Source organism: Pseudorca crassidens, chromosome 1 (assembly GCF_039906515.1).
Source record: "Pseudorca crassidens isolate mPseCra1 chromosome 1, mPseCra1.hap1, whole genome shotgun sequence".
Lineage (NCBI taxonomy): Eukaryota > Metazoa > Chordata > Mammalia > Artiodactyla > Delphinidae > Pseudorca > Pseudorca crassidens.
Genome location: NC_090296.1, coordinates 115,741,039 through 115,767,932, shown reverse-complemented (window position 1 = coordinate 115,767,932; position 26,894 = coordinate 115,741,039). Strand labels below are relative to the sequence as shown.

Genomic DNA, 26,894 nt, shown 5'->3' with positions numbered 1-26,894 from the left:
ATGGGTACCAGGACAATTTGCTTAAAACTGCTTACAAAGACGGTAGAGAGAATGAGCCCCATCCTATTATTCAATAACCATGTTTGTGATTCATCTGCATAATCTAACCATGCATAAATTAGTATGTGTAATACAACACTTATTTGCATAATAATAGCAAGTTAATAGATGCTTAAAGAGCAGAGACCAACACCACCTTTAAATCAGACATGCCTCCGGGCACTTTGGCCTGTACAGACCAAGATGCCAGAAAAACAGGGAGCATCAACCAACAGTCAAACCATTCATTTTTCATCCCTCTAGACATTTCACTTATTTCCCCACACACACTGGGGAATCATTTTCAAACCACAAAATAGCTTTATATTTTAAGTGCTAGCACCCTTCTATAATAAAAATCTTAAAGAAATTACTATAGAGATTATTATCAGCAATGGTAACATAATGGACATTTTATTTTCCTAGAAATGTAAATAGGAAGGGCAAATTCTTTAAAAAGAAAATGTTCGAAATCACAGCCACATAAAATTGGAGGCCCATCTATTTGCTTAGCAAAAATAATGACTTAGATTAGATATTTTCACCCTTCACCTCAATCCTTTAATTCAAATACCTAATTGAATCCAAAAACGCAAACAGTGTATCAAGAAAAGGCTGTGCCCCTTTTCCAACCTCAGTAAGAGCACATGCTACTGGGTTGGGATGAGGAAAAACGTTACCAGTGCCACACAAAGGAAGAGCACAATGATGGCTTTCAACCTTTAACAAAGAGGAAAAAAATCTGGAGTATAAAAAAATCAAAAATCAATAGAGACTCCTAAATGACTCCTTTAAGATATCACTTTTCAATTTAACAGGACAGATTTATTTGTATGTGGCTCAAATGTTCACAATTGCTCCCTGCACTTCATACATAGGAATGAATGTCACAGTGGAAAACGGCAGTAATGAACAATCTTACCTGAGGATATGGAAACCTCCCAAGAGCAAGCTGAGAAAGGAAATAATATTTGTCTAGTTATAGATTTGCATGCAGGGCAGATCTTAAGACAGACAAGTACTAAATTTCAGAATTACATCCAGCAAATATAAAAAGCTCACAACCTTAAATGCACAAACTAAATTATTGCTGTAATCACATTGAAAGCTATATATAGAATGAACATTTACATTGGACAATGTTGTATCCCTGATAAAATATTCTATTTTTAACAACTAAACACTACCCTTACATAGTTTCTCTTAGGAATATTGTCAGCTGTACGGGCATTATTCACATTTACAAGTGTACGACAGTTTCTTCTAAACAGAGACGTAAAACCATAGGATACTGTTGGCTTTTCCTCCTGTAAAAATGGAAACACTTAATTGCTCCTAGTCCACAGCTCTGTAGAATTTTCAGTTATAAGTATTATAGGAAGAGCTGTAGGAAATGGGGAGTGGGCCATGTGAAATAGAACATTGTGCCATTATTTTCATTTATTTGTTAGTTTTTTTCATCCATTCATATTTAGAAGAAAAGAGCTACTACTAGTGGGAAAGTGGCAGTTCAAGACTATGAAGTCGGAACTATAGGTCTGAAATTGGGTAACTGAATCCTTACAGCTTCCAATTTTATTTAATTAGTAAACTGCTATGTGTTTCTAGGCCACTCACTTAATTTTGGTCTTTGAATTCTCACCTGTGAAAACAAAATGATTCAACCAGGAATAGGATTGATATGAAGCGATAAGATCAAATTTACCAAACATACCATAATTTATTTAAAGAGAACTGTGGCTAAATTTTGCAATTTCATAATGTGGCCCATCGTCAGGTCTGAAATCCTTTATAGGTATTTGTAAATACTTTCAAAGTAGAATCACTACATCAGGGAACTTTGAAGCTAGAATGGATCCAAGGAAACATCAATCTGTTTTACAGATTAGAACCCCAGAGTCCCATTGAAGGTGTTTCCACACAGTTAATCAGTAGAAGCCTGGGGACTGACCCCAAGACTTGCAACGTAATCCAGGGTTCTTTCCAGCATATTACATTGCTTTTCTAGATCTTGAGAAGTTGTGCACTTATCTCAAAGACACTGACACTGCTCAAACATTTCTGAACTCCTCTTTTGGAACTGTGTTTAGAATCATTTCAAGTCACAGAAGAACAACTACTTCATTTTATTAGAACTGCATCTTATCTTGAGCTTAAAATCATACCCCTCTGGTTTTCTGATCATGTAAATTATTTGTTGACTAAGGTCTGAAAGGCCTATGGGTATTACCAAAACCCAAATTCAAAGAAAAAATATTTTGTTCCTTAATAAGGATAGACATGAAGATGCTGAGGTTAATTTTTAAAGTTCTAAAACCAGTTTGAGCAACAGCAATGTAATAGGAATAAACCATATGACCATGCAAGGTGACTACTTGGAAAGGGCCAACACTCATTTGGATGTGTGTGTGTGTGTGTGTATATATGTGTGCGTGTACATATATATATATATATCTATATATGAATACGTGGTAAGATTTGTTACCTTGTACTCATTTCTTGTATACTCAAGAATTCTCAGATTTTCAAGACATAAAGTTATACTATCATTGTTTCATTTGGTGGATGCCATTAATCTGTTCAACTATAGAGTGAAGGAAAGAGAGTATGGATGTTAATCAAACTCCCTTTCACAGTTTTGTGTGATTATGTCTGTTGTCTATATGCTGCTATTAGTTAGGAAGGGGAGGGACTCAGCTCTCCACTGCCTCCACTCCACCCTCACCCAAAACAGGCTATTGATTTGACTTACATTCTGTAAACACAGTGTGTTTCTGGCCAATGAGAATGTGCACATTGATTCAGAAAGAGCCACTATGGTCTTTTGTGGCAGTAATGGGTGGGCTAGGCATTTGCACCATTCTGTACTGAACTGACAGGCAGTGACAGCTCACCAAAAGCTGTCACCTATCATCACACCCATCCGCAGATTATGAGTTTTACACATTCTTTCATTTGGAAAAAGTAGCAAGAGGAGGGTCTCTCGTCTGAAAAAGCTGACAGCTTAGTAACTACTAGAAAACATTTAGAACATCCTATCTGAAGTCCTTCTACAGGTGCTGCACCATTCACTCTGGTATATGTTGAACATGTCATTAGGGCCTATGGAAGAATTCTGTCCACGTAGCTTACCAGCAGAAGAAACTTGCCCACCATATATGCAGTTAAGGTCTAAACTAGCTGGCCAGTGCCAACACTGGCCATTGGTTCTTGTAGATTAAAGAACTAAGCAATGATAAAAGGAAGACTTTAAAAAAAAAAAGAGTAGGATGAGGTGAAAAATGTGAACTTTTTCCACTTCAACACAAAGCCTCAAATTCCCAAGTCATCACTATTCTATGGAGAGCAAGGCTACAGCAGACTTGGGAATGTGCACTCATCTACTTGGCCCCCTCTCACAACTGGTAAAAGGTAATTAGGCTGGCTGATGATATTCATTTACTCTGTAAGAGACCTCCATCAAGAGAACAGAGAGGAAATTCAGCAGGGAGCATCTCTGTACCAGCCTGCTTGGGAACAGGTGGCAATGCTTGAACTAGTGACCTCAACATTCTTGGAACTGGCTTTACTCATGTGCACTTTCCTGATATCCTGTGGAAGCTCAGTCTTACTTGTCAACTACATTCCTGCGAGGACTGTTTCTAAGGCATCTTGCAGGTCTGACCTCTTTTCAATCTGAGGGCAGAGAATGGTCCCCTGTTCTTGACCAGAGACGCGCAACATCATTTCCTCTCCCACAGTGTCACCACTGGGCTGCTCCAGTGGCAAGGCAAGGATTCCAATCCGCACTAGTGAAAACTGGCAGCGGTACTATAAGGCTGGCACCACAAGCAGTCATTTTAAGGCCCTGGGAGAGGGAGCTGCCTTCCATGTATGTCTCTGCCCTTTCAGGCTTAATGCAGCTGCAATGTTTATATTCTACACTATTTGTCTGGTGGCCAAATAGAAGGAAATATGTAGCTAAGCCCTAGAACCTTTTTATCAAGTTCAATTAGGAGAAGGTAAAAAAGGAAAAGCGCTCTTAGCAGATATGGCTGAGGCTGCCAAAAGTCAAAATAAACACTGAACCCTTATGGGGAAGAGGGAGTACATATGCTATGAGTGAATATTTCAGAGACAGATGGACCTGGGGCCATTCTGTATCTTTTACCCTTACTGGTCTATTAATCTACTTGCATTTCCCTAGTTTTTATTGTCAAGGTATTATAAATTGGGAAACTTACAAAAGAGAGTATGTAATCTTCTCTGAAATGGCCTGCAGATATGTCACTGTACTAAATGTGTTTCAGATTTAATGAAGCTTTAATGTCCTTTTTAATTTTGCCTGTTTCTGTATCGCCAGGGGTCGGGCAAGGCAATCAGCACTCAAGAGGGTGGTTTGGTTTAAAACTAGGAAAAAACTCATTTGCTTATGAGTTGCACTGTATTTTCTTAATTAAATTTACTGAGTAAAATGGTTTAAGTTCAGCCAACCAATGACCTTTGTATGTGGATGTAGATTTATAAATAGGTTAAAGAAGAAAAAAAAAAGAATCACAACAAAGCAAACAGATTAGGGCTTAGCCAATGGAAGTCTTTGCCCTCTTTATCATCTTTACAAAAGAAGCATTTAAATTTAGGCAGCTTAAGTCCAGTTTAAAAAAACGTATATTGAAAAATGTGGGCGCACAGAAGCGCCAGCAATTCATCAAATGACTCTAACATCCTTTTCATTCCCAGCAGGGGAGCGGCTCACATTGTAAAAGATTTGGAAAAGCTTTATTTATTTTGGGGAAGTGGAGGTAGAGATGAGGGAGGGAGAGGATTCTATTTAATGTTAAATAAAAAAGTGCATTTTAATTCTAAATACATAAGATTCAGCAAAGTGCTAAATACTCTGTTCGTGGTGGGAGATTTACTATGCAGAAGGCAGAAAAAGAATGCTCCAAAAACACTTACCAGTTGGGACTACACTTAAATAACAGTAAACCACTAACCTTTCACTGTAAAACTAGGACTGCTCCTCAGTGTTATCTTATTGATCTTTGATTTGTCCAACCATAATCTATGAAATACTCTTGAGTTAGCAGTATCTGAACAGGTTGGACTTTATCATTTAAATAACCAATATATGTGTGAGTGTGATTATAACAACTGCCAAATACATAACAAATGCGTGATAGAAACCTTTGTATTTTAACAAAAAGGGTAGAAGATGTTTATTTACAAAGCAACAAAAATGGCTTCTGTTGATAATAAGAATAATTATTGTCATGAAGTCATAAATGATAAAGAGAAAACATACATTGTAACCAGAAAGCAAGTGCAGGACACAAACTCAGGATATGTTTTTGGTGATCAACTGACCAACTTAGAATATCAACAATGTGGGAGTAGCTTTAAATTTACAGTTATACTGAAGAGCACTGGATTTTATAAATTCTTAATTTAGACATATTCTATGTTTCTCAGCAAAACTGCAAATTGAAAATAAGCATTTTCAATATAGCCAGTGATCTAGTTGAAGGAGGACTTTATAGTCTGAAATGTTCTAAAATTTGTTCTTAATTACCCTTGTGCACATTTTACACAATTAAATTTCCATCGAAGGATTTTGCATTTAGATTGTGCACTGCAGTTAAACCTTTATTTTACAGAAATGCAGCAGTCACTTTGAGACATTCAGACACAGGGAAACTTTAAAAAATCAGACTTAACTACTGGATTACATAAAATTCCCTAGGTGAGATTTCATCCCAAGACCAATTTACACAGTCCTAGAGAGAGAGTTTAAATCATCTGAAACTATGCTAGCGAAGGACCATAATAAATACTAAATACCTCAAAATCTACCCTAAGATTTTTCTTTTCTTCCCGTGTATCAATTTCACTGTCCTCTTACTGTATGGTTTAAAAACAATCCAAAGGATATAACAGCAATTTACCAGTGTTAAAGTGCTTTGGAGGTTAAATTGACAACAAAGAACACAGAAACACAAAGCATCTTGAAGTAGGGTTTCAATTAAATGTGGAGGATTTAGTAATGCAGTACCAAAAAAAAAGAGTTACAAATTAATTTAATCTTCTGCCTATAGTTTGCAGCTGCACTCTGAAGTGTCTTGGGCTTAAGAACAAAGACTTGAAAGGCCTCGGAGTGAGGAAAGCTTCAATTTTTAATGTATAACGCCATTAGCTGATAACTTGTGGAATGTGCAACCCCTGCAGAGGGGCATAAGTGCGAGTAACAGAGACGGATGAAGTGGCATATTTGTTCATGTCTAGAACTATGAGGAAGAGGGTTGTTACTAACACCATCAGGCCCAACGGAAATATGCCCTAATAACCTTCGGGACCCTCCACATTATCAGTTTTCACTACATCAAATATATTAAAATCAAAACCTAATTCACTTTAATTAAAGACAATTAGTTTGTTTTACTATTATTGTTTTAACTTGTGTGACATTATAATACATTGCAAATTAAAGACGGAATATTAAATATAACAAAAGCATCAAACTGTGTACACCTTCCCACCCATGCTTGGTGAAATCAGCTTATCACCAGTGTCTATTTAAGGAAATTCAAGAACAACCATCATTAAAAGTAGTGTAGAAACATTTCACCCTAAAAAGAATTCAGTGGAACCATGCATATGCTTTCCCTATTCAATTTATACTTCTTTTCACATAATGCTTTCCTATAACTCCAAGGATTTCTTTAACACAAACAGAATTATGGCCCAATGGAGGCACAAGAAGCTTAATTAATTTGCCCAAGGTCATACTGTAGGTTGGTGGCAAAGCTTGTTAAATTACTGGTAACTCTGGGCTCTACAGATGTTTTGGCAACGGCAAAGGCCCCTGTCTGCAAAGGCCCCGGAGACTTCTAGTGCAGAGGGTGAATGAACCACGGCAAATAACTCACGACGCCTGTTCAAAAGGTGCCAAGTGCTCTGGAGAGCTCACAACATTTTCTTTGTGTAGAAAGAGCCTAAATGTGAGTTTCCCACCAGGAGTGCTTCTTAACAGGTCCCAATATTTTAAAAAGAACTATTCATCCTCACCAGAGTCCATTAATAAAAAGTAAATTTATTTTAACTTAAAGATCCCAAGCACAGTAGCGCAAAGAAATAAATCAAACATTTATCCATCATTCAGAAGGTCCTGCATTCTATCCCACAGATTACTAATAATAATGGAGAAAAGATAGCATCACAAATAAATGTTTCTAATACAGTGGGGTTTTTTTTTCTCTTTTTAAATTAGAAATGGGTTTATTACAGTGGACACTTAAATGGGGCCAGGGCAACAGTAATTCACAAGTACAATATCCTAATGCTGTTCCTTTAATTGCTTTATTTGTTTTACTGTTAAGAATGATTGCTTGCTGTAGTCTAACCATGCATGCTGAAAAGCATGATACATTGAGGTCTCAACCTGGGCAAACTGTACCTAAACTTACACTTTATTGCAGCTTAGTTCACAATCTTCACCTAATATAGGGTTATATCCCAGTGCAGCAGGAGGATAAATCATCCTGGAATATTACTCTGGTAAAGTTTAGCTGTGACTGGAGCATATGTGCTTTCGAGCCACTGAAGCAAAGGCCCATAAAATACACTAATTACTGGAAGTTATGGTCACTGAGTGATTGATAGCGCTCTGCAAGGCAACTTCCTCATTTTCAGCTCTTCTGACGGGGCTCATCCGCCACATAGCAATTATTAATTCATGACCCACCCCTCAGGCGTTAGTACCTTTACTTCTAATTCTCCTGCTACCAAACTACTGCTACAGCTGGACACTGTCTTTCTTCATTCTGATGGCTGGGTAAGGATGATAAAAAGTAGATTTCACGCTAAATGCTATTGTTTTGAATCTTTAAATGTTGCTTGGTCTTTCTAACCCTGCTGTCCTAAAAAACATAATTCTCCTTCCGCTCCCATAATGCTATTTCACTTGCATCATTTTCTTTTTTCTCTTTAAAAAAGAATTTGTGTGTGTTTATGCATATATATGTATATGTATGCATATATGTGTGTGTATGTGTGTGCGTGTGTTTGTATGTGTGTGTGTATATATCAATCTGTGTGTCTATACTGTATCAGATCGAAAACTCTGAATAATTTTTTAGTGGAACACTGTGGTTTAAATGCAATATATAACTTCAACTAGGCCATAGTAAATATGAGGCAGTTAATTGATAAAAAAAAAAAATGGAACCCCCCCAACCCTCCATTTAAATAGACCCACTTTTGTAGCTTTGAAGACATTCTAAGTGTTTCAAGTTGATTTCCATCAGTAGCTTCACTCAGAGCAATGCTAATTAAATAATATCTGGGTATATAACTGAATTTCTAAAAGTCACTTAGAAACAACTGCAAAGGTCTCTTTTGATGGTGTTCTGTGCCTTGAGAGGAAATTCAGTGAGAGACTCTGAATTAAAGAGAGAGAAAGTTCAGTCATGATGGATGAAAGCAGACATTTTACTTTTCTAATAGAAAAATAAATGTTCTTCAAATTTTGAACAACTCAAAATGCAATACTAAGGGTGGTTTTCCTAGGTGGAATCTGAGATAGTGTAATGGATGAATAGATGACTCCAAGCTACCTATCCTTTCAGAGTTTGTTTCAAATTATTCCTCCTCTTCTGTTGGGAGTTAGTCCCAGAAAACAACTGTGAGGACAAATTCCATACCCTCCCTGTTCATACCATTCACTGGGCAGTGTATCACATCCCACCTGGTAACTATCTTCTCGTACCTCTAATGCCGGTAAATTTCACTTGTTTAAGGGCAAACTCTAAGTCATAAACTTTCATATGCTCTCCACTACACCAGAAATAGTATTTTGCAGTAGGCTAATGTTGAGCATTTGTTGATTATGATGTACGCCCTGATGGTGATGTCTCCTAGAGCTTGGTCAACTTGGTGCTGCATGGCTTGGTTGCTTCTACTATTAAAGCTACAATACTTTAATAAACATAGTATACAAACTTTTCAGTATTAGGGGCTGACTGTTTTAACTGGTAAGGCCCTCTTACATATACTTCACTGCTTAGAATAATCACTTTCACATACTTCAGCATTATGATTAATTTAGATGGCTTATTTCTTGTTAAAGACTGAAGGGGTACAAAAAGGGAAAAGATTAGAGTTAACTGCCCCCAAATCCATCTCATGTGCTTAATTCAATAACCATTTTAATCTTTACAGTAAGAATTAAGAAATGACACTCTTTCAATATGTTTGTATAATGCTGACCTGTGTGCTCTAACAGTGGGTGGCTTTAATCCTGATAACAGCCCCTAGAGACCTAGCTTGGTGGGGTGTCCTCCATTTCTAAACTGCTCACTGGCGTCATGTAGCTACAGGTACCTGAGAAAACATCAGAGCTGGGGTACAGTCTATCGAGCGCAGTCTAAGCCACACTTGTATTTCCAGACATTTCAAAGTCAAGAGAGTCATAATCAGGTAATATGCTCACACTTCTGGCCTCTCTGTGTGTTGCTGCTCCTGAGAGAGGGGGGAGGGAAGAAAGGAAGGGAGAGGTATGGAGTGGCCATTCCCACACCAAGACTCCATGCATGCAGGTGAAGTCATCTTGGATTTCCCTTCTTAACCACCATCTGACTACACCCTCACCACCCACAGAATCCTGAGAAAAAAATAAATGGTTACTTTAAGCTCTTAATGTTGGATAATTTATTAAGAGTAATAGATAAATGAAATGCTATCCTTGACATTGATGTCAGCCCTCCCACTCCTCTGCCCAGTCCTATGCGCTTTTCCACTGCACTTTTACTTATCTTTCTCCCTTCTAGTCAAGGAGCTCCTGAGGGCAAAGTTTGTATCCCTACTGCCAACACAAGGCAGCACTACATAAATGTTTACTGATTAGATGGAACTCTCATCTACCTGCTTCCACTTTATTATAACAGACATACTGGAGATTAGGTTAATTTCTGTGTTTCCTAAAAAAAAAATAAACTAGGTCTTGGCTTCTGAAAAACAACAGCAATTGTACATTTCAAAATACAGTAAAGCTGGGCTTCCCTGGTGGCGCAGTGGTTGGGAATCCACCTGCCAGTGCAGGGGACACGGGTTTGAGCCCTGGTCCGGGGAGATCCCACGTGCCACGGAGCAACTAAGCCCGTGCACCACAACTGCTGAGCCTGTGCTCTAGAGCCCGTGAACCACAGCTGCTGAGGTCCGCACACCTACAGCCCGTGCTCGGCAACAAAGAGAAACCACCGCAATGAGAAGCCCGCGCACCGCAACAAAGAGTGGCCCCCACTCGCCGCAACTAGAGGAAGCCCGCGCACAGCAACGAAGAGCCAACGCAGCCAAAAAATAAATAAATAAATAAATTAATCTATTAAAAAAAATACAGTAAAGCTGAACCAACTATAGGGAGAGTGTAGGTAGCAATCCTGTGAAAAGCAGTGTTGACTATGAGCAGAGTCACAATATACCAGCCTTTCCCTTTATCTGATTTCCTGCCCATTTACAGTTACCATTTCTCTCTCCTTTTTTCAAACTACTGATCTACTTCTTTTCTACAGCATAGTGGAAGAAGCAGACTTTCATCCAGAGTCAGACATTTAACTGCAGCTCCCTGGTCTAGTCACCTAACCTTTCTGGAAAAGTCCTTTAATTTCTCTGGATCTCAGTTTCCTTATTTGCAAAATAGGAACTTTGATGCTTATAGATCAAAGTTGGTGGAATAATCTTGGGTAACTTAAATTACTGATTTTTTGGTCATTTCCATCACAGTGGGGAGAAGCTTAAATGAGATAATGAATATCAAATGGCTTTGTAAAGCGTTATGTACACATAAAGTGTTGTCACCCTTCTAGAATGACACTGAGCGAGATGTCAACAGCAAGGAACAGAGGAAAGCACACTCCACTGGACATCAGAGGTCCCAGCTGCCAGTCCTCATCGCTTATGCTGTACCTGTGGGCACAGTCCTTCCCTTCTCCGGACCCGAGCTTCCTCACTGGTAGGAGAAGGGATCTGATTTAACAAGTTCTAATGTCTCTCTTCTAGTTAAAAAACACTCTAGTCTCTAAATACAAGATACGGAGTGCAAAAGATTTTTCTAATTAAATGCTAAAAAAATGTTAAAGTTATTATTATTCAGTTCAGAACCAAAGTATGGAAAATAGTCTGTAGGATCTTTGAGAGGATTTTTTTTTTTTTTTTGCGGTATGCGGGCCTCTCACTGTTGGGGCCTCTCCCGTTGCGGAGCACAGGCTCCGGACGCACAGGCTCAGCGGCCATGGCTCACGGGCCCAGCCGCTCCGCGGCATGTGGGATCCTCCCAGACCGGGGCACGAACCCGTGTCCCCTGCATCGGCAGGTGGACTCTCAACCACTGCGCCACCAGGGAAGCCCTGAGAGGATTTTTAAAGCCAATTTCAGGTCACTGGATTTGAGTATTGATAGATCTCTATGAGCAGTGGTTTTTATTGCTCAGTATCTCAAAGGTAGCAGCAGCGGTTCCTCAAATTATCACACTCAGAATTTTAGAGTTGACAGATGTCACTAAAACACTGGCCCCTTTTATCTTTTAGATCTCAACTCAAAAGTAACCCGACACCACTCAGTTGCTCCTATCATGCGGTGCTGTTTATTTCTGTCTAAAAAGTTATTATTGTCAAGCACCCTTCTTTAAAATGTAGGCCCCATTAAAGCAGGGATTTTGTCACTTTCATTCCTAGCAATGTCCCCAGTGACTAGCACAGTGCCTGCCACATAATGGGCACTCAACAAAAATCTGCTAAGTGACTAAATGAATAAATGACTGCATCTTGTCTAACCTTATACCTGTCTCTTCTACAAAGTATTTCTTAAGAAAAAACAAACCTGAGACAAGTATTCAGTCACTACTTAAATGCCCCTAGGGATGTGGGCATTTTTTTTACCTCTAAAAGGATGACTGCACTGTTGAGTAGGAAGGGTGCAGGGATATATCCATTAAAAAACTCTTCTTTATACTGAATAGAAAACCACGGGCTTTTTGTTTTTTTGTTAGCTTCAGAAAGCTCAGCCCGTCAGTCATAAAGCAGCAGCTTGCCTCTCCACTGACACTCCTTCAAACACTGGAATATGGGTTGTCAAATGCCTGCTTTGTCTTCTCTTTACTTCTTTATTCTTCATATCAAGACTGTGTTGACTGAATGTTTTTTTCTTTTCTTTTAAAGTCCAAATTTTGTGTGTTTGTGTGTATACACGATTCGGACATGTGCTCTCGGAAAAACTTTAAAATCAGTCTGAAATCCATCAAAATAATAAAATGCTTAGCTGGGACTGCTAGCACCTGTTCCATCTTGTTTTGTCAGTCTCAGGGTTGTTCAGGATAGCTCTGAGCACAAAGCAAGCTCAACAATGCCTCATTCAGTGGGAAACACTTCACTTTGTCTGCCAGTTTCACATTCACTGCAATCACTGACAACCTTGGAAAATGCACATTTAGGCTCGGTAATCTGAGACAGCTGGATCCCTTCACAGACCTTGCAAAAGGCTGAACTCGTCGATCCATCATCTGCCAAAGGTCATTTTAACAGCTCCTTTTTGCAATAAGTTATATAAAATTTTAGACAAAAAATGACAATAGAGAAAAATCAAGTTAAGACAATTACAGAAAGGGGAGCGTGAGAAGAGGAATGAGTGACTGGAACTGTTACATGCTGTTTTCCTCAATATTCTTCAATGGAAGGGAAGGAGGCCCATGACAAGGATTCCAGAACCACACTTCTACCCACTTTCCCATACAATCTTCCACTGAAATTTCCTTTGTCTTTGGACCCTTCAGCTTTAATTCTTCAGCCTTCTGATGGTTTTCAGCAGAAACTTCTGATCAACAGGTAAGATATTTCACTAGATGGAGCAGCAGATAACATATTATAATAAGAGTCAATGTCCACTCACGTTCTTGACAATAATTATAAAAAGGAAGAGGAGAAAAAAATCAATATTTGAGTGGTGCACACCAAATGCCAAGTTTTTATGGTCGAGGGAAGCTGACAGCAGCTGCTTAGAGGGCATCCAGAGCCATCCGTCACCCCTCAGACCAGGTTCATAATCACCAGGGGCTAGAAAGGCAAACAAAGCTGCAGCTGTAGATCCACTAGAGACAGTTGTGTCTCTGGAAACTTTTTTTTTTTTTTTCGTAGGGAGAGCGGGGAATAGGTTCTTCTGTATATTTAGAGGCAGGAACCAAGTCTAGGTAATGCTCCATAATTCTCTTCACCTGGTAAACATCCACTACCTAGATGTTATTTCAAAGAGAAGCTTACTTCTCAAAGTAATTTAATGGGGTTGTTACTGTTAGATGAAAGTATTTATTAAAAAGCCTAGAATACTGAAATTGCCTTCTCTCAAACAAATAGGTGTTTACTATTATTGTTTATCTTCTGCCTCCTTCATTACATTGTAGGTTCAACAAGGAAAGGAAACATACCTATTTACCAATGTGTCCCCAGCACCTAGTAAAGTATCTGGCACATGAAAAGTGTTCAATAAATATTTGAGGAATGACTTCTAATGTCCTCTTTGCTCCACAGATAAGAGGCTGACACTCAGAGTGGCAAAATGACTTGGCCAAGATAACACTGATTTTAAGTGGTGGCGTCAACATTTCTGGTTAACGCAAAATGTGTGCTCTTTAACAGTTCAAGGATTAGGATGATAGCCTTAATATCGGAAAATATATCATAGAACGAAAATGACATACTCTTCATCACACTCCTCCAGAAACTTCTGTCAAAGGTACTGGGCTGGGTGATCCATGTCACTTTTTCAATACTTTTATTTTCATTTTACACAGCTCACTATACTCTATGTGTTTGCTTGTAAATGTAGAAAATCACACTGCATTTTCTTGATATCTAATGAGTCTTATCTGATATCCATTAAACAGTATGTATAAAGGTAAAATTAAAAAAATTAGATGTGTTAACAGCTTTTTACAGTTCCATAAGACAAGGTAGTTACATCCAACTATTTGTACATTTTACCCTAAATTTTCCTTGGGACAATTCTATTACAGATGTCTACAGAGAATTCAATAATTTTCTATTCTCCTACAAAAACTCACTTTCTCTGGGCAAAAGCACTGACATACATCATTTAGAAAAGTTAGGGTTTTTTTTTTTCTTCTGTAGAAATACTAAGAAGAAGGCCACCTGAAATGACATACAAATATTTCTCTCATGTTATAAAATTAAAATTGAAACATTTCTATTGATGATTTCCTCCCCTTTGTTTTCTCTGTTCATTCTTCCTGAAACTTCTGTTTTTTACGTTAGACTTCCTAACCTGGTTCTCTAATTTTTTTTTTTTTTTTTTTTTGGCTGCATTGGGTCTGTGTTGCTGCGTGCGGGCTTTCTCTAGTTGAGGTGAGCGGGGGCTACTCTTTGTTGCAGTGCGTGGGCTTCTCATTGCAGTGGCTGCTCTTCATGTTGTGAAGCACAGGCTCTAGGCGCGTGGGCTTCAGTAGTTGTGGCTCGCGGGCTCTAGAGTGCAGGCTCAGTAGTTGTGGCGCATGGGCTTATTAGTTACTTGGTGGCATGTGGGATCTTCCTGGACTAGGGATCAAACCCGTGTCCCCGGCATTGGCAGGCAGATTCTTAACCACTGCGCCACCTGGGAAGTCCCTGGTTCTCTAATTTTTAATACTCTATTTGTTGTTGTCATCTGAAAGTTCCTTTGTTACAGCAGCCTGTTCTTGTTTCCTAGATGCAACACTTTCTCCCATCCCTCTGAGAATATTAGAGTTCATTTGAATTTTTCTCCCCTGCATAGTGTCCAAGCCCTCCAAATTGCTTTCTTTTTCAGTTATTTTAGGTCTCTGTTCTTACCTTAAAAGCCTTCCTCAAATGTTTTGCTAAGAGTAAGGCACTACAAATCTGACTAGTAACTCTGTGCTTGTGAGTGGAGCCTGTAGGCTGAGGTAACACGATCTCGCTGGACTGTTTCCCTGGAAAACTCCCAATGCCTGGATCTTTAAGGCCTCTTGGTCACATTTCCCTACAGAAAGTCTCCTCCAAGACGCAAGAGGGAAGAGATATGGGAACATATGTATATGTATAACTGATTCACTTTGTTATAAAGCAGAAACTAACACACCATTGTAAAGCAATTATACCCCAATAAAGATGTTAAAAAAAAAAATAGAAAGTCTCCTCTAGTATCCTTCCTGAAAAGTAATCTTGGCTTCTAGTGTCCCAGGAACAGGGTGTGGTAAGATGGCTGGGAGTTTCCACATTTAGAATCTAAACTTTCACTTAATGCCTCTGTGCTCAGTAATGGGACCCAGCCTTCTACACTGCCAGGTATCACTTATTTTATTCTCAGAGAAACTCCTCTACTCAGTCTTGTGTTGGGGCTGGGGAGGGGTGACTGTCTGCTCATGCTGAGTTAGGCAAAGAACCTGTGGGTCGAACAGCTTAACTGTTTCTCAGACATCTTTAAGACAATTCTCTTCTCTGGCCCCACCTCTACTCCTAGTTCCAGATATCTGGGACCACCAATTCCTGAGCCTTCTGGGTAGTTTAAAGGAAATCAGCTGCTTCTTTCTTTCTCTACTGCTGGCTTAGGATTTCAACACTCTCGGTTCTGCTAAGTTGTGTACTGTTGTCCATCTGCTTTCCCACATTCAAAATTTGGTTGCTATTGTCTCCTCTCCTTTTTTAATAAAATTTTTAAAATTTTTTGGCCACGCCATGCGGCATGTGGAATCCTACCTCCCCAACCAGGGATCGAATCTGTGCCCCCTGCATTGGAAGCGCAGAGTCTTAACCACTGGACCGCCAGCGAAGTCCCTCTTTTCCCTTTCTTTATGTTAATAAGCCTTAAAAGAAAAAAAATCCCTTCACGGTAATTTTTAGTGGAGTTTGAGGTGAGAGTGGGAGATAACACATGAATTCCATGCTTTAACCAAATTAGGAGGCTTTTTGAACCATATGTAAACATTTCAAAAAGTAATTCCTCTGAAAGAGAGGGGATCATGGCTTAATTTTCTCATTGTGCCCTTTCCAGAAGCTCTGAAACAGAGCTCCCATCTAAAGGCCCCGAGAGATTAAGTGATTTATCCAGCGATCTATAGTGTATGCTGGCTGAAGTGGAATTTGAACCTAGGTCTGATACTCTGGCAAACAGAAAATTCTTCTTCACATGCAAAACATTTATGATCTATTCAGCAAATGTTTGTGAGCACTTATGGTAAAAGGCTTCGTCAAACTTTAACTCTGATCTTTATTTTCAGAAACTGCTTTAAAACCATTACAGAAGTATGAAAAAATTGAGCCCCAAAGATTTCTTGAGTACTCACTAGGGCAGTGAAATTGTGCTAGAGAGTGTAGGAGATTATGAGAGAATCAGATTTAAATCCTGTCATAAGGAACTATGACATAGCTATAAAGGAATAAAATACAAAGTGGAAAACGCACATGCCACAAGGAAGATGTAGATGAAGGTCAGAAGGAGAAGAAATTACTTTCAGCTGCGGAGATCAGAGTTGGTGTTATAAAGGATGTGTATTTAAATTGTACCTTGGGGAGAAGAAGAAAATCATATTCCATGTAGAGTGAACAGCATAGTAGTATTCCTTGAATATTTTTAACTTGGTAAAGGTAATTTTGAAGCTCACAAGAATAACTCTGTCAAAACAACAGAACCCATCAAATCCTTAGAAGATGGTGCTACTTTGATGACAATGACCTTGTGTGACTCTCTGAACGTGTTCTTCACCTATCTAGACACATTTTTCTAAGCCACGGACCTTGCTTTCATCATTTAACACATCATTCAAACCACTTCAGTAAAACAGTGATCACGCTGAAGAGGGGTCTCAGAGGACTAGATGACACTCCAATTAACCAAGCGCATCGAGCCAGATTGTTCTACGCTTTGGACTCAAGAGACTGGTGGAGAGAGGAGGCAAACAAAGGCAGAAAGAGCGAGGACCCAAGTGAAAAGAGCAAAATGCATGCGCTAAAGACAGGGCTTTCAGTCTGACTCCTGTAGAAAAGCCTGTCAGATTATTCACCACCGACCTTAATAAGGTTTACAATAGCCCGCCAAAGAGAATCACAAACCAGAACATGTACTTGGAGAGCTCATACTCAGTGAGAACAAGAACAGTGCAAGACTGACCTGGTGCCTTTTTAGATGTATGTGCGTCCTCCTGAGCGCTGCAAACACAGGGCTAGAGGAGGGCGTGTGTTGACTTCTTTTTTTGACCCAATTAGGACCAACTTAAAAATCTAGCTTTTCCAAATAATACTGCGTACTTCCCTCCCACAGATTCGTGTTGTGACTTGAATGACACAAGAATATGAATGGATTAACTAATTAGTAAGAAGCAACAGTGGGACTCTCTCCTCAAGCCATTCGTTCCATAGGAGAAGAGAGAAGCAGTGCACAGCCTGTGAAATTCAGAAATTCTGCCCTAATATGTTTTAGGTACTCCTTACCCCTAGAAATTAAAATCATCAAAATTGGTAAGACAAGCCCTTACCATGTACACATTCAGCCCTAAACATCACCCAGTCCACTGAATCAGGGCATGCTTTCTACAAGAGTCAAACAAATACTCTGGGGCAGGATTCATCTTCCCAGTTTGTCCTAGTTCAGAAATTTTGTACTCTTGTTGGTGATCCTCGCTTCTTTTTTCTTCTCTACTTTTTTGCATTTTCACACTGATTCTTGTCATGAAGGCTCAAGGAAGAAGTGCAATTAATTCCACGTGGGTTCTGACCTTTACTTCATTCTATAACTAATCCACATGAGGAGAACTACAACACATTTAAGGATCTAAAAACCATAAACAAAAAACATAGAAAGGGGCCAAAATCTTTACATCTAGTAAAACTGCTGTGCTCTAGTCAAGCTTAATCATCTCATTTTTCCCCTTCTTAAGGGTATTTCCATCTTCATGTTACTTCTGCCAACTCCAAATGCTATATACAGCTGACAAAATCCTGGAAAAGCAGCACTTCATGCAGAATTGAGAGGAGATGGGGGCAGTTCCGTCCCTGGATAAGGAGATAGTCTGATGTTAAAGATTCTTTGCTTAAGGCGCAAGTGTACCTGTGACTTTTTTAATGGCACAGTTTAGCTGCATGCAGCATCATCTTTCATGAAAGAGTGTGGCGAGAGGCCTTGTTATGAGTCCCCGTGGGGACTGTGACAGCACATTAACAAGGGAAGGGGCAGTATGAAGAAGGCAAGCAAGGGTGAACCTTGTATCTTAGGAGTTTAAAGCAAGGAAGGCAGCCTTCTAACTCTTGCATCACCAAACCTCAGGGATTTTATGGAATTTGGTGGGGGGAGTGCTAGGTAGAGGTAGAAGGGATAGAAAACTCTGGTTCCCATTTTGTCTCTATCTGATTCTTGTGTAATTTCAGGAAACTTCCTTTGCTTGGTTTCCTATATTTTTATCCCATTTGTTTTTTTACCACCTGGTACCCTAGGGGAATAAACTGATTGACTCAAGATGCTTTGAGGAAGGTATCCGCACAAATAGGTAGACCTTGCATACCTAGACACTTGCTCTCTCCTGAAGGGTTTACAAAGATCCACCCCAGAGTGTGCTGGGGAGTGGGAGGGGCTCCTCCATCTTTTCTTTCTTTCTCCCAGGGGCAACTCCCTTCAAGACAACCCAGCTCAACTGTCAACTCCTTTGAGAAACCTGCCACCCTCCCAACCTTTGTGGCTGAGAGCACTTCATAAACATCTTTACTAACAACACTATCACACTGCGCAGGGCTTTAGGTGTCTGTCTTCTCTGTCAGAGGCAGTCTTTTCTCAGCTTTTTGTGCTCCACTCTCCGAGGCTTAGCACGTGGTAAGTGCTTAAATAGTAATTACTGAATGAATGAAAGTTTCTACCCTTTGGAGTGTGTACCTAGAAAGGGAACCTTTCACTTTTAAAAGTGAGGATAAACATAAGAGAAGCAATTCTTCTTTGAAGATGGTGACTATGTTTCAGAACACAATTTGTTACTCAGAATTTTAAAATGCTATTGAGATTCACACTTCTCTCAATCTACAGTGATTTTAAACAGGTTTTACCACATCTGTTCCAAGAACACTGTGGTGAAAACAAAGAAGAAACTGGCTCTTCAGTGCTTTTTTGGACCAACTTCCCACTCTCTTCAGGTAATGTTCTCATCACATCTGCTCCTAAAAAAAAGAACCTTGGGGTTCTCTTCATTATTGAATCACACACAATTTCTTATCTGTGGACTCAAAACCTCCGACTCCCATTCCCTATCACATATTTTTTGTTGCCTTGTACCCCAAATGAATCTGGTATATAACACATTCCAGGGCCTTACTCTTCTCTCTAAAGACCTACTCCACCACCTGTGTTTGGTCATCTGTTCTCACTTGCCTGTCTGGTGGATCATAAGCTCCCAGAATACAGAGACTACGATCACATAGTCCCTTTCAAAAGCATTTAGTTAAGCATCACACACAAAGAGGTGCTCAACAACCCTTTCTGATGATCATAATCAGACTGCACTTTACATCCTCGAAGGCTATCTCCTCCCCCTTCTGAGCTCACATCTGGCTCCTCAACAACCATTTTAAAATGCAGTGAGAAGGGAAACACCTAGCCCTTCTTGGCCCTCACTCCTGACCAGTGGTCCTTTTCTACTCTCCACTTTACTACATGAGCCAACACGCTCCTTCTGGCATTCAGGTGTCTCACACTCAATGATGACACTTTTTCACACTGTTCCTTACACCTTAATCCTCCTCAGTCTTACAGTGTCAACGAGTCTGTTTTCTCCAGCATTCTGAAGACCGTTCAATAGTTTACCTCCAGGATAAATGAACATGATCAACGAAACCCAAATACATCGATGGCAATCTCGCTCCCTAAATGACAGTCTCTTTTTATTACTCTTTGTATCCCTAGCACCCAGCAAAATACTGGCAGACATATATGTCAATATGCAATATAAATATGTGCTATTTGTTAAGCAACTATCTATCTATCCATCTACTCATATACTTATCTGCCTACCTATCTTAACTGATCTCCCTGTTTCCATGATTGCCCCTCTATATTCTGTGCTCCACAGAGCACCCCATCATCCTCTGAAAATATAACTCAAATCATTTACTCTCAGAGTAACATCTAAAGTCCTTACCGTGGCCTACAAGGCTGCATATGATCTGGCCCCTGGCTACCTCTCTGACTGTATTTTTTCCCAGTTTTCCCGTTCTAACTCCACTCTAGTCACCTGGGTCTCTCTGCTTTCCTTAAACATGCCTAACACACTCCAGCTTAGCACCTTTGTATCTGCTGTTGCCTGATGGCCCCCTCACACCATTCCAGTCTCTGCTCAAAGGTTGTTTTATCAGAAAGGACTACTCCACTTCATTTTTTCCCTTAGGACTTACCACTGCCTGACAAATTATATATTTAGTTTTCCTTCTGTTTTTTGTACTTAATGCCCCACCCCTCCCCAAATGCAAAACTCCATTAGAATCAAGAATGGAGTGTCCGTCATTACTATATCCCCACTGCCTATCTAGCAGATATAGCAGGAGCTCAAAAGCTGGATGAAGAAACGAATGTGGAAGAAAGGAATGGTGAATATGTATGCGTGCTCTAAATCTTAAATCTATTAGTTACACTGTCTGACAGTATTGCTATGCCTCTGCATATTGTTAAGTCACACAATTCTAGAGTTGTTGCAGAAAGCTAAAGAAAGACAAGAACAGACTGCTTAGAGTCACAGAATGTTAGTCTGGAACGGGGCTTAGAGATCATTATTTTACAGATGAAGAAACTGAGACCCACTGTGAGGGACACTGGCTTGCACAGCGCCACCTAGAAAAGCAGTAGCAAAGCTGGACCTGCAATCCAGGTCTTTCATTCCCAGCCTACGAGTCGTATCTTTACACCACGTAACTTCTCAAATGTCCTACACTGCATCTGGTCTTTTACCAAATACATTTAATGATGATGATTTAAAATATGCAAAGGGAAATTATATAATAGCAAGAGCTGAGCTCCACAGATCAAAAATACTAGTTTTCCCTGAAACAGGCTAATTGGACAAGCCCTTCAGGATTCTGTTGGGAAACTTAGTTCTGAGCATCTGTCCACCAGTATTGCTAACCTGTCAGCTGATACATACATATTGTATTTCCTCTTAGATTCTCTTTCATGAAGAAGCAGAAGAATATGGTTTAATAAACAATGAATACTTTATTTTTGCTTTCTTTCTATAGTGCAAGTGAATTCAGTCTGAAGATATCTCCTTAGAAATTCAACTGCATTCATGCATTACAAAAATCACAGAGAAAGAAAATCACAGAAAAAGTATTTGACCAAAAGAAAAAAAGTTGATGAAATTGTGACTGCAACTCACCCATGATCTTGTTTAAGGAGTTCTTTCTACTTTTTAAAGAGTCCTCCTTTATCTGAATCAATGTACATAAGATACAATTCTTGAAGCACTGGTGATTATCCAGACTTTATACTACTATAATTCACCCTGAGCCAGATGTCCTTCTAATATAAGTCCTATGCATTTCCTTACGGATCAAAGATCATCGTACAGAACTCTTAGCACAGACCTCTAGTGGAGCTACATGTAGCTTACCAAGATAAAGTCCACTCTAAATACAGCTATAAAGAGTAAAGACGTTAAATGGTGCTAAATGCATACACCTAACCGCCTCTAAATCATATCACACCCTGTCGCCCAACACATGATATGATCCTACTGGAACAAGGTGTTTTTTTTTTTCTTTCTAAACAAACATGTAGAAACTATACATCCAAATGAGTAGGGCTGTACTTGTTAATAAAGTAATCACCTCTGGAATTTATATATGCATTCCAACAAGGCTACTATCACACATAATGTTTTTGGAATTTCTCTTTCAAATCACAGGTTCTCCACATTTAGTGTGCATAAGGATCACACTGCGAACATGTTAATAATGCTGATTCTTAGAAATGTGAATTTAATTGGTTTTAGATGGAGTCTAGGAACCTGTATTTTTTTTTTTTTTTTTTGGCTGCAGTCGCCGGTGGCGGCAGTCGCCGTAGGAACCTGTATTTTTAAGAAGCGCTCCAGGTAAGTTTTACACAGATGATCTGTGAGAAATAACACTTTAGAATAGTCAGCTCACAAGCCATGCAAGGGTATCAAAATAAGGACTATTGAGTTAAACTCTGTTTACATGTACACATAACACACTGGAGGTTTCACTTTTTTTCAGAATCTTCATCCTTCCTGATAGAACGTATTAGTACAGATATACACAGAAGCACCTATTTCCAAACAACATACCTCCATAAAAGAGATTCCTAAGCTCCAGACATCAGAATGGATTCCATACTGCTCCCCTGAAATTCTTTCAGGCTGTAAGAAAACAGAAGGGAGCTTGTGAGTTGATGTAAGCTACTCCAGGAAACACATACGCTAATGTGAGCTCAGTTAAGGCAGAGAGCCATCAATATCTGCACAGCACATTATGAAAAGAAAAACAATTTTATATGTATGTGTTTTATATAGATAATACATAGAAACCGTATAGGTAATATAGGTATATTGGATATAATCTCATTGAATCCTCACAAAGACCCTATGAGGGAAACTTTGTTATAAAGAAAATGAAGGCTCATATTAGTGAAATAATTTAGGCAAGTCCTAAACTACTAAATGAACTGAGAATTCAACCCAGACCAAATCCAGTGAGTGGTCTTAGTTGTGGAGTGACAAATTACAGCACATTATATAATATCATCACTTATTTGCATTTTGGGAGATGGGTCTGAATCACTAGGAATTCTGTTATTTTAAATTTTTTATTTGGAAATAATATTAAACTTATAGGAAAGTTGAAAGATTAAGACTAGTACAAAGAACATCCATATTTCCTTTGCCCAGATTCACCTACTACTCAACATCTCATCCCATGTATCAGGGTTTCTTTTTGATATAAAGCAAGGAACAGTTCAAATGGTCCATTTGGGACTCTTGGTCCTGCATTCAAGATATGTAGAAAATACTTGGTCTAACAATTACCTGCACACTCTCTACTTCAACGGAAATAATTGCATACTGAAGTGGGTGCTGCCTGGTCTCCCTATCCCTCCAGGATTTGGCATTCAGAAAGGTACTTCACAGAAGTCTTTTGAATGAACACAGGAACAAATGAACAAGAGAAACTGAGGTTTTGCTGAGATGGAATGGTTGCTCAAGGTTACACAGCTAGTCATGGCAGGGCTAGGATCATGACCCACACCCCTTGGCCCCCAGTGCAGTATTCTCTTCTTTGTACCATCCCTGGAGTTCTTGGAAGCCACCACAGCCATCATCCTTCAAAAGTTTCCATGAGAGCCCTTACGAGTAACTGGGGTCAGGGTCAGCCTGGTCCACTGCAGACGGAAGAAATGGACATCCACCACTCACCAGCAGGGGATATACCATGAGTGTAGAAGATGTGTGCCGGATACTCTCAGGTGAGCTGGCACAGTCCTACATCTTGGGGGAGTTGGCTTAGTTGGGACCCAGAACTTTGTAACCTACTTCCCACTCCCACCTATGAGGCTATCTCAATGTATTTAATGCCTTCTCCCCCACTTTTCATAAAATCACATAAAGCCCTACCCTGAGGTAGCAGATTGGATTGTCTTATTTCTGTTCCTTTATTTATTTCTTTAATTTATAAAACCCCTTTCCTACCAAGAATAATTCTTCCCAAGTGTCATGTGACCATTTCTCCCAGCTGCTACCAGATATGGTCATTCCAATCCCCTAATACTTTTTCTTTTATCTTCTAATCCCCCATACCACCACTTTTCAAGGTCCTGGCTCATACCTGAATGAACCCATTATCCATTTCTAGTTAGATCAATACATAATAGGATGCGTTCATATGCAACTGGCCAGCCAGTTACATCAATCATGCCATCATCATAATATCAACAACGACATCATCACAGAGTGATGAATGAATTTCAGAGTGATGATGAATTTCCATGTGCCAGGCACTGTTCTAAGTGCTTTTCATGCATATTTCACTTCAGACTCATAAACACCCATACTAGACTGGTACTATTATCATCCTCATTTAACAGATAAGGAATATGAGAACAGAGAGATTTAATTTGTACCCCCTAGAAAAGGATAATAATAGCTATCATTTAATAATCACCTAATTTGTCCCAGACACTGGGCTAGATACTTCGCATCCTCTACACTTTATAACAATCTTACAAATATTATTATTTTAAATTTACTTTATTTATGTATTTTTGGCTGTGTTGGGTCTTCGTTGCTGTGCGCAGGCTTTCTCTAGTTGCAGCGAGTGGGGGCTACTCTTTGTTGCGCGTGCCACAACTACTGAGCCCACAAGCTGCATCTACTGAAGCCCGCGTGCTCTAGAGTCTGTGTTTCGTGACAAGAGAAGCCACCGCAATGAGAAGCCTGCACAATGCAATGAAGAATAGCCCCGCTCGCTGCAACTAGAGAAAGCCAGCACGCAGCAACGAAGACACAATGCAGCCAAAAAATAAGAACTTAAAAAAATAGTTTAAAAACAATGTCTTAAAAAAAGAGAAGAACTTCCAGCAAACATGAAAATCCTAAAATCCTCTATAATTGTTAAAGAAATGACCAAATGTTGCCTTCCTCCTTCTGTCCTCTCTCCCTTTCTTCATCCACTAACTGACAGTTATCAATATACAGCAGTTCATCTAGAAGTGCAAGACCAACAATAAGGTTAAATATAATCATCACATTTGCCCACTGAACTACTAAAACAAATGTAAACTGTAATGTGAACATAAAGCACAGAAAAATTAAATTTAAAAAGAAAAATTAGCAAAAATGATAATGGTCACAGATATCAGAAGGCAAATAGGAGAACTCCTTAAGGATGAGAGTCTAACAACTTCTCATCAGAGAAGTTATTCTTACAGTAAGCTAACAGAATGAGATTACTGTTGTGATGCAGCACTCAAGCACGAATGCTGAGTTAAAGGTGGGCAGCCAGCTCTACAGGTGTATCCTCAAGAATTCGCAGGGACTGGGAAACATGTCCAGGTGGCTGACACTGACACAGGTACAAGATAAGTCCCAATACATTCTGAATGTATAGAGTCAGGACTTGATGGCCTAAGGCTGCACAATTCAAATCTGTTCTCACACTTGAGGCCAAGGTGGCCTGCTCTGTCCTCTCCCCTCTAAAACCAAACCAAACTAAACCAAACCAAACCAAACCAATGGCCAGGTATGACACTACTGAGAGAAGACCTGTGATGAACATTTTTCTGTTAAAAAGCAAAAGCTGAGTTACTTTCTGACATGACATTTGTCACTAGTGTGGAAAGCTTAATAAACGGAAAACCATGACTCTTGTCTGAAGCACCTGCAGTGTAGTTAAAGTGTTGGGGAAAAACTCTCGTCTGTACTTAATGAGAACAGTAAGGAGTGGTGATGATATAAAAAGCAGAGGATTCTAAAAGGGCAGTGGCTCTAAGATGGCATGCACACTCCACCCCTCCACTTACCGCTGTGACTGGGCATCTACCCAGAGCCCATATTTAGTTAACTCATTCCAGAATTGTCTCTATTTATAACACGGTACCCTAGGGTTTACTTGTCAAAAGCAGGACGATACCAAGGTACATCCCTTACCTCTTCCCATAAAGGAACTTCTGCTCAGGCTACTCAGAAAATTAACAAAGTATGCACAAATACTTTAGGTTAGTATGTAATCAAAAAGTATATATCATAAACAATGGGGATTTCTTAGAAAGCCGGCAAGATCACTGTGTGGGTAGTAGAGCATACTGGTTAAACAAGGATTCTGGAGTCACACTGCTCTAACTCAACCTATTTTCCAGTTCACTAATTCTCTCTTCTGCTCCATTCAATATGCTACCAAATAGTGAGCTTTTCATTTTTATCTAGTAGTTTTGTTTGGGACTTTCTCGAATCAAGTATGTCACTTTAAAAATTTTTGATCTAAAGTCTGCTTACAAGTGTTGTTCCTTCATGTTGCTCTGTTTCCTCGTGTGACTAGTTTTCTTTGGCTGCTTGTTAAGTTTTCGTTCTTCAAAAAAATGTTTGGAAAGGTTCTCTGAGGCCTAAAGTGGATGTGCCCACCTCAAACAATATTCTCAGCATGAAGCTCCTTTTCTAACTCAGGTCACATACACAAACATCCAGGGTGTAAATCTGTGCCAGAGTTAAGTCTATGGCCACAACTTTCTCCCTTTTCCTTTTTCTCCTGCTGCTCTGCTTGGCTCTGAGAAGCCTTCTCTTTTGTTCCCTGGGATCGGGGAGGAAGAGCAGCTTTAACTCTGGTTTGCTTTTGTACTGGGGTGAGGGCCTCTTCAGGCTTCCAGCATAATATAGGGAAGATCTTCTCCAAGACCCTCTGCCTTAAGGGAGCCCCCATATCATTCACAGCTGTAGCAGTACAGCCAAATGTCCTCAGGAATAAGCAGCTTTGGTGCTCTGACATTCTGCTTTCCCTTCTGTTTCAGGTTTCCATCTGAAAACCGTCCTGGGAGTTCCCTGTTGTCGTTTTAGCTCTTCAGTGCACTTGAGATGGTTTTTAAAGTATTTTAATTAGCATTTTTCAACAGAAGAGTTGGTCCAAATAACCTAATGTGCTACTACCAGAAACTAGAAGCTGGTGTCCTAATTAAATCTTGACTGTCACTACTTGCCAGCTCTGAGAATCTGGGCTAAAGTTACTTCACCTTTGGTTTCCTCATCTGTAAAATGAAGACGATAATAACAATATGTATGCTTAATGGAGTTGTCTGAAGATTAAATAAATCCATGTAATATGCTCAATTCAGTACATGCCACGTGGGGA

The 26,894-nt window shown here is 39.5% G+C and overlaps 1 protein-coding gene across 3 annotated transcripts in view; it reads right to left on the bottom strand.

Annotated features, from left to right (window-relative positions):
• MAP2K5 (mitogen-activated protein kinase kinase 5) overlaps positions 1 to 26,894 on the bottom strand; it is a 266,164-nt gene that overhangs the window by 78,884 nt on the left and 160,386 nt on the right. For 2 of the 3 annotated variants that reach the window (XM_067751737.1, XM_067751743.1), the window contains exons 16-17: positions 22,349 to 22,420; positions 962 to 991 (exon numbers count right to left, since the gene is read on the bottom strand). In XM_067751737.1, the coding sequence (XP_067607838.1) occupies positions 962 to 991; positions 22,349 to 22,420 (102 nt within the window). The remainder of the gene's footprint in view (positions 1 to 961; positions 992 to 22,348; positions 22,421 to 26,894) is intronic. The other variant, XM_067751752.1, reaches the window with a different exon arrangement.